The sequence below is a fragment of the Otolemur garnettii genome, unplaced genomic scaffold (assembly GCF_000181295.1).
Source record: "Otolemur garnettii isolate 467f Iridium unplaced genomic scaffold, OtoGar3 scaffold00016, whole genome shotgun sequence".
NCBI classification, from domain to species: Eukaryota; Metazoa; Chordata; class Mammalia; order Primates; family Galagidae; genus Otolemur; species Otolemur garnettii.
Genome location: NW_003852411.1, coordinates 11,801,838 through 11,810,827, shown reverse-complemented (window position 1 = coordinate 11,810,827; position 8,990 = coordinate 11,801,838). Strand labels below are relative to the sequence as shown.

At 44.9% G+C, this 8,990-nt stretch overlaps 1 protein-coding gene across 1 annotated transcript in view; it reads right to left on the bottom strand.

The window, feature by feature from the left end:
• NLRP4 (NLR family pyrin domain containing 4) overlaps positions 1–6,219 on the bottom strand; it is a 26,896-nt gene extending 20,677 nt beyond the window's left edge. Inside the window, exons 1-4 of the mRNA XM_003785803.1 lie at positions 5,940–6,219; positions 2,772–4,335; positions 1,563–1,724; positions 951–1,118 (exon numbers count right to left, since the gene is read on the bottom strand). Of these exons, the coding sequence (XP_003785851.1) occupies positions 951–1,118; positions 1,563–1,724; positions 2,772–4,335; positions 5,940–6,219 (2,174 nt within the window). The remainder of the gene's footprint in view (positions 1–950; positions 1,119–1,562; positions 1,725–2,771; positions 4,336–5,939) is intronic.
• Positions 6,220–8,990: the final 2,771 nt, after the last annotated feature.

Here is an 8,990-nt window from a genome sequence, read left to right as displayed (position 1 = left end):
AAAAAAAAAAAAAAAAAAAAATTAAAAATTAAAAGGGATAAAATTAGATAGTTGTGGTTGCCCATCTGTGTGAATATACACCAAGGTCACTAAATTGTCAACTTTAAAAGCATATGCTTTGTGGCACGGGGTTATATCTCAAAGATGTTATTACAAAGAATGGCCTTGGGTCTTTGTGTGTTGGTTACTGGCAGCCCACAGACCCAGCTGCATGGAGAAGCATCTGAATATGTGTGCACCAAAGTAGATAGAAGGTTAAGTGTTAGAGGAGATCCCAATTTAACTGCAACGAAACAAAGAAAATTTGAAATATAACAGATACTGAAAGGTGCACTGATGAACATTAAGTGCCAGCCAACAAATTGCATGAATGTAACGCTATTGTGTTACCAGTGCCCAGGCCAAGAAACAGAGCGTACACATTGCCGCCTACCTCCCTGTTCCTATCACTCTTCTCACTCTAGTGCCACAGTCTCGCCCATCTTTGAACTTTATATAAATAAAATTGCACGATACACTCGCGTCTGGCCCATTTCCATCAATAATGTCTACGATTCATCCAAATGTTTGCATATGAATTTTTGCTCATGGCAGATCATTCATTCCCATGAGAATAACCACAGCATTCTTATCTAACTTACGATAGCAAGTATTTGCACTTTGCAGGTGTTCTGAATACCTGTAGTGAACATTTTGGTACCTTGTCTTTCAACAAACCACTATCTGTAGAATTTCTTGGTTAATCCAATATGCCAGAATCTATGAAACAGGCAAACCATTTTCCACAGTGGTCATAGCAATTGAGAAACTTTAACTTCCATAGTCTAAAGTTCCCAGGAGGTTAACTTTGCACAAGAATAATAGAAAAAAAGGAAAAGTAGACAAATTAACAAGTGTATAAAATCCTTTCTAGAATCCAATCAGTGCTCCTGATGAAAGTAGAGACTTACACTAATTGTTCTATGTTGCACATTGACGAGCTCAAGACTTTACAGAGTATCTTCATGTCATCGCAGGAAAGATTTACATTGCGGAGGTTCAAATATTTCAAGTCTGGGCTGTGAGAAAGCACCTCAAAGAAAACACTACTTCCACCAGAAAAGGAAACACAATTTAGCCTGCAAAAAAGCAAAGCAAGTTTCACCTGGGTTTCCTCTAACGAGGCCTGAGCCTCTGCTTTAGTTATCTCTTAGAACCCATAATTAATTCATTCTCTAATTTTACAGCCCAGTCACATCGCTCAGCACTTCTCATCCTGGGTCGTTTTGCCCCCAAAGGGCATAGTTGGTAATGCCTGGAGACAATTTTAGTTGTCATAATTAGGAGGAAGCTACTGGTAATGAGTGGGCAGAGGTCAGGGATGCTTCTCCATTATCTTGCTGCAACACACTCCAAACAAAGAAGGATCTAGAACAAAAAAAATCAGTAAGTGCCAAGACTGAGAAACTCTGCTCTAGATTTGAATTCTTCACTTACACAGTCAGCCTCAGCTCAGAGCTAACTTGGTTGACATGGATTTTTTATTTCCACAATACTCACAAATCAAAGGATCTTCAACTTACTGAAGCTTTTCAAGGTGACAGGTGGGAAATCTCAGCTGATTGCACAAAATCTCCAAACTAGATTGGCAGAAGTCAGTGTTTATTATTTCCAATTCTTTGAGGTGCTCATTGGTTATGAACACACAGAAAATGTGATGCCAATGAACGACATTACAACTTGACCTGTGATCAAAAAGAAAGGACATGCTCTCTGTAGGTGAACAGTGAACACAAGCCTTCCCCACAGGTACGCAGGATACGTTGTCTGCCTGTACAGAAGACTTCTGAGTCAGAGTCTCCTTTGATCGGGGAGAATAGGGTCAGTCGGGTAAGCTCACCCTATATTAGTGAATTATGGGCCCCAGGGGACATCTGGAAGTCCTTTTGGTTATTACCTCTTAAGGGAGGGGTACTTCTGGCATCTTGTGGATAGAAGACAGAATGATCCTAAACATCCTGTAATATACAGGAAGCCCCCCAAAAGAAACCCAGGATAGCCCCCAAAATGAAGCTGAGAAATGCTGCTTCATATCCACAACACAGCCAGTAGTAAGCCAAGGTCTTCTGCAAGATGGCTGAGGCTCCTAACCACATAATCTTTGGGTGCCTTCCTAGACTTCTTTGCCTCGGTTTCCTTATCTGTAAAATCACTGTAGAATCCACCCTGAGCTCAGGACTTCAAGACCAGCCTGAGCAAGAGTGAGACTCCATCTCTACTGAAAAGGCAAAAAGTAGCCAGGCACTGTGGCAGATGCCTGTAGTCCCAGCCACTCTGGGGTCCAAGGCAAGAGGATCACTTGAGCACAAGAGTTATGAAGTTACCGTGAGCTATGATGCCAGGGCACTACGCCCAGGGTGAAAGTGAAACTCAGTCTCAAAAAAACAACAGGAAAAGTTTGTGTGTGGTCCCATGGGAACTGTGTAGGTACTAATTACGTGGGTGGATCAGCTGGTGTTTGAGAAAGGTAGGATACATGTCACGTGACTCTCAGGGTCCATCCTTATGACTATAAACACCATCCCCACCATGTGTGTTGAGGCCACTGCAGCTACAAAAAGACAAGTCTCAGCAACGAAAAGGCCAGAGCTTCTAGTGAGTCTGGCTGGGACTCAAACTAATGCTGTTTGGATGGCAATGAAAACCCTACCATGATCCTCCACTTAGCAAAACCCACCTGAGAAGATGGACAGATTCTGACAAAGGGGCAGAAAGACATTGAATGGACTCACCTACAGCCACGTCCATCCTCCTCAATGACTTTTGGGACTGAAAACGAAAGTCTCCTCAAGCCAGAGCAGTATTTTAAGCAGTAGGCACAAACCTCCAGGTCCAACTCATTATTGATAGAAAAGTTAATGTCTTGGAGGAAGTTCACTGCCTCCTTCACGAAGACCGCATCCTCCATCTCGAAAAGACAGTAAAACAATGCCAAGAAATCAGTCTGCCCCCGCAGACCTTCACATTCTTCTAAGTTCTTCAGGATCTGGTGAAATTGCTGCCTGATCTCTTGGGAGGGTTGGAAGCCAAAAAATTTGTCTACCTTTTCTTGTTCCTTTTCATTTAAAAAGCCAAATAGGAAACTTCCCCAGTGAATCCAACGTGCTTTTTTTACTTTCTTCAGATGGGCAGCTAGGAGGGTCTCTCTGGATCTGACGGCCGGGTTGGGATGGTCGCGCCTCAGCAGGTAGAACATGGCAGCACAGAACTCCTGGATGCTCCTGTGCGCGAATGTGTACGAGCTCTCTGTGCATTTCAGGAAAATGTTGGTATCCAGCAATGCTGGGACATCCAAGTCCGCTATTCCATTTCTCCTGAGATCCTCATCATGAAATTCAAACACATCGGTCCACATGCCCTCTACAGCCAGGGAGCACAGGCCTCTCAGCCGGACCCGGCTCTGTGGACTTGGACAACTGGCATCCTTGTCGGTGAACAAGTTCAAGATGGAAGAGGCGTACAGAGAGGTGAGACATCGGCAGATGGGCGCCAGCTCTCTGCCTTTCTCCACCGCTTGCTTCATGCAGGTGCCTATAACCCAGCAAATGCGGGGGGCGTGGCACAGGGAATATATCTGTGCATTCTCTCTTACAGAACGGAACGCCTCCGCGGCTCTATTCCTGCTTGGGAATAAAGAGCGGAAATAGAGCTCTATTTCCCCCTCGCTGAATCCAGACAGCGTTATGAGTTCTGGGCACACCAGCCGAGCCTGAAGCTCTGCCGGGCACACGGGCGTCACTGCCACGAGCAGCGAGGCCTCCGGGAGCATCTTCTTCCTCAGCAAACCACTCAGCAGCGCCCGGACCGGCTGCTGCTTCATCCAGTCACCGCACAGGTCTGACTCGGGTTCACTCAAGTCACATTTCAGTTCTTCAAAGCTATCGATGATGAACAAGAGTTTCTCTGGGTGGGTCACGATCTCTGTGATAGGAGCAGGTGAAGGGTAAGGCCAGTTCCTGGACATCAGATCGGCCAAGCTGGTCTCCTTCACCTGCCTGAGTTCTCGGCAGCAGAAGTAGAACACATAGAGGAATTTGTCCTGAAAGAGGCTGCCCTCTGCCCAGCCCAGGACCAGCTTCATCAGAAATGTTGTTTTCCCGACGCCCTGTGCTCCTTGCAAGACCGTGGTATGTGACCGCTGCCCAGTTTCTTTGGCAGCAAAAAGGAGGTGCATATATTTGAGTTCTTCTGGTCTGACGTTCTCACCAAAACATTCAAAAAAGTCAGTGATGGATTTGCTGGCGTAAAGGCTGCTGAACTTATTCTTAACATAAGCTCTATAGATCTTTTTGTGTTCTGAGTCAGTGAGAGGAAAACAAATGAAAAAATGGTACGTCAAATATGCAAAGTAGAAGTAACATCTTATACCAGGATAAGTATAAATCGTGACCCTTAAGACAATATTGCTGAAAGATCATAGCTTCTCTGCCATAAACTTCTGCTTGTTCAATATGAAAGTGTATATACATGACAATGATTTAGAATCTTCTTTTTTTTTTCTTTATGAGACCGAGTTTCACTATGTCCCCCTCAGTAGAGTGCCATGGCATCACAGCTCACAGCAACCTCCATCTCTTGAGCATAGGTGATTCTCTTGTCTCAGCCTTCTGAGTAGCTGGGACTACAGGCCTCTGCCACAACGCCCAGCTTTTTTTTGTTGTTGTTGCAGTTTGGCTGGGGCTGGGTTCAAACCCACCACCCTCAGTATATGGAGCTAGCACCCTAATCACTGAGCCATAGGCACCATCCGATCATTAATTATTTTCAAAAGAAGTTCAAAACACAGTCAAGTATATTCCTTTTTTCTTTTTCTTTGATCAAACTTAAGTGTGCTGCAGAAGTTTAACTATAGGCTCAATAGTGCCGTGAGATTAAAAAAGTTGAAAAACACTGCCTTAGGCACCTGTGGCTCAGTGAGTAGGGCACCAGCCCCATATACCAATGGTGGTGGGTTCGAACCCGCCCCCACCAAATTGCAACCAAAAAATAGCTGGGCATTGTGGTGGGCGCCTGTAGTCCCAGCTACTCAAGAGGCTGAAGCAAGAGAATCGCCTAAGCCCAGGAGTTGGAGGTTGTCATGAGCTGTGTGATGCCACAGCACTCTATCAAGGGCCATAGAGTGAGACTCTGTCTCTATAACAAAAAAAAAAAAAAAAAAAGAAAGAAAGAAAAGAAAAACAGAAAAACACTGCCTAGAGTTTCTGGCTTGGATGCAAGTTCTCAGCTTAGAGTAAAAAGTATTGGTGACCTGACATAAAAATACAAGTATAGTCTAGCAAGGGGGAGAGAAGAGGAGAGAGAGGGGTGAGGAGAAAAGAGAGTGGAGGGAGAAGGAAGGAAGGGGCAGAGTGAGGAAGGAGAAGAGAAAGGGAGAGGGGAGGAGGGACGGGGAGTAGACAGAAAGGAAGAGGTGGGGAGCAGAGCCAGGTGGGCAGGAGAGAGTGAGGCGAGGGAGACGAGAGGGGAGAATGGAAAGGGGGGAAGGGCAGGAAGGTGATTGGCGGGATCTCACCTAATGTGCACAATATGAGGGTGTTCAGCAGCCCCCTGGGTGAAGGGCTAAACTAGAACTTGAACTTTACCTTAGAAATGAAAACAGTATAATCTAAACTTTGTACCCTCAGATTAATCTGAAATAAAAACAAAAGAAAATTCAAAAGAAAAAAGAAAAAAATATTATTGGTGATCCATATAAACGTACAACACAGGTTAGGACACATTATCCACCTACATTTTCCCACAAAAGCCAGCAGGTCTAACAGTAATTTGCTACCTACAAGAACAATATTTTCCCATAGCACATTCTGTCCCTGTGACGGACAGGCACAGAAACCATCTACCAAAAAGAGGAGGTGGTGACAATCACCTTAAGTAGTCTGGGCCCTTCCCCACAGACTCACCTGTGCGCTCTCTCTGGACCTTATCACAGAGATCCTGCCTACCCAGCCTGTGAAATATCCTTAATGTCAAATTCCATGCTTGCTGGGCCTCATATTGCTGGATAAGCAGGTTGGCCAGGTCTTCCCGGGATGATTTTTTCACTTTGGTCCAGGATATTTGCTTGAGTTCAAGTTTCAAAGTCTCTTGCTTAAAATGCTCCTTAAATTTTTTGAACTCCTTCTTATTGAGCTCCTCTAGATACCATATGAGCCCAAAATCAGAGAAGAAAGATGATGCCATCTCATCCAGGCCCAAAACACCAACACCAGTCTTCAGAGAGACAGTAATGGGGGGAGGAGAGAGGGGGAAACTGTGGTAAATTCAGGGTAGTACCAAGTTACTAAAAATGAATGACTCAAGATCACTAATATCTTGCTACTTTGCAGGGCGGGGCATGAGGATGAGGACACAAAGTCCTTTAACTGGATTCATCTCACATTCTTTTTGTTTGTTTCTTGAGACAGAGTCTAACTCTGTCGTCTGAGTAGAGTACCATGGCTTCACAGCTCACAGCAACCTCAAACTTGTGGGCTCAAATGATTCTCTTCCCTCAGTCTACGGGGTAGCTGGAACTACAGACACCTGCCATAGTACCTGGCTAGTTTTTCTAATTTTAGTAGAGACCAGCTCTCACTCTGGCTGAGGTTGGTCTCAAACTCCTAAGCTCAAAGGATCCACCAGCTTCAGACACCCAGAGTGCTGGGATTATAAGCCTGAGCCACTGAGCTGGCTTCATCTCATTCTTATTGAGATGGTCATTGAAACAGTGATACCTGAAAAACACTCAGTAATTGATGGGGGAATAACAGATGGAATTATTCAGAAGATACATGAATCCTAACTTGTCATCCATCACCTGACATGTCCTCAATACACAAGCAAATGTACATTTACCTTCAAGTAGTGGCAAATTACATTTCTCTCAGTAAACAAGGCATGCATCACAAAGTCAACTGATTTTTGAAGAAAGCACCATGGAGAAGGATAGTGTCTTCAACAAAAGATTGCAAAACAAAGGCTGGGTGTGATGCCTTCTGCCTGTAATCCTAGCTCTATGAGAAGCCAAGGCAGATGGATTGCCTGAGCTCAGGAGTTTGAGAACATCCTGAGCCAGAGCAAGACCCCATCTCTAAAAACAGCCAGGCATTGTGGTGGGTGCCTGTAGTCCCAGCTACTCGGGAGGCTGAGGCAAGAGAATTGCTTAAGTACAAGAGTTTGAGATTGCTGTGAGCTATGACACTACAGAACTCTACTGAGGGCGACAAAATGAGATTTCATTTTTTAAAAGTGCCCAAAACAACCCATATGCAAAAAAAAAAAAAAAAAAAACCAACCAGCTATACCTCACAGCTTACAGATCAATTAAGTCTAAATGGGTTATAGACCTACACGAAAAATGTAGAACTATAAAAATTCTACAAGAAAATCTACATGACCTTGAGTTTGATGCTGAGTTTTTAGATACAACATAAAAACCATGATCCATGGGGAAAAGGACTCTATTTAAGATACTTTCCTTGAGGCTCGGCGCCTATAGCTCAACCGGCCAAGGCGCCAGCCACGTACACCTAAGGTGGCGGGTTCGAATCCCCAGCCCGTACCCGCCAAACAACAATGACGGCTGCAACCAAAAAATAGCCGGGCGTTGTGGCGGGTGTCTGTAGTCCCAGCTACTTGGGAGGCAGAGGCAGGAGACTCGCTTGAGCCCAGGAGTTGGAGGTTGCTGTGAGCTGTAATGCCACGGCACTCTACCCAGGGGGACAGCTTGAGGCTCTGTCTCAAAAAAAAAAAAAAAAAAAAAAGATACTTTCCTTGAGAAGGACCCTAATAAGATAATGAAGACAAACTTCAAAAGGAGCATAAGTTGCAATTTTATATCTAATAAGATTTGTGTCCACAATCTACAAAGGTCTCTTAGAACTCAAGAAGACAGGGCATTGCCAGAAGACAGCTAAGTAGACACCCACGAGATGTGCCTCCTCCATGGAGAGGAACCCGAACAGTAAGCAGATCCTCACATTTCAAACACATGGTGTAGGTAAAAATCACAAGATTCCCCAGGAAGGTGATGGGAAAGTGGGTATGGCAAGGGTTTGGAGCAACTTTTCCACTTGGGACTGGCTGGGACTGGCTAACAGCTGGGAGACATTCCTAGATATGAGGAACAGTAACGGAAAACCCCCAGGGATCTATACTCCAAAATGAATTTTTAAATGTTGACTGTAAAAGATCCCCCTGACTCACTGGTCTCAGGCCTAACATGGGCAGCTGCCTGGAGATGGCATAGAAACATTGTTCCAGAAAGGGAACCAACACAGAATCCCACCAGCATCTGAGCCTACAGCAGTTTGGGCTGAGTGCCAAATGCTGAGCCTAAATACTGGGAAACTGTGGGTACACCTGCTGCCACTGTGAAGGGGAGGCTCCAAGGAGGGACAGAGGAACCCGGGCGCTCTCACACCCCTGGAAAGGCCTCCCACTGCCCTTCTGTTGAGACAGACATGGGCAAACACCATTTTCAACTATCTCTTGCCCACCCTGTTAGCCTGGGTGGAGCCCTAGCCTTTCTGGCCACAGGTTCAACATGCCATTTTGGGAGTTGAAAGCTAAGCTGAACCCTGCTCTTGGGCTGAATTCAGCCTGAGTACAAGATATTATCTCCATATATGGAAGGTGCTGAAATAAAGTATACACAATTTAAGAAAGGAAAAAAAGAAAGGCCATGCACAGTGGCTCACGTCATAATCTTAGCTCTCTGGAAGTCCAAGGCAGGTGGATTACCTGAGCTCAGGAGTTCGAGACCAGCTTGAACAAGAGTGAGACCCTGTCTATACTAAAAATAGAAAAACTAGCTGAGTATTGTGGCAGGACCTGCAATCCCAGCTACTTGGAAGGCTGAGACATGAAGATCACTTGACCCAAAAGTTTGAGGTTGCTGTGAGCTATGACAACACAAAACTAACAACAACAACAAAAAAAGGGTAAAAAGTATTACATTTGTAATGCTCAAG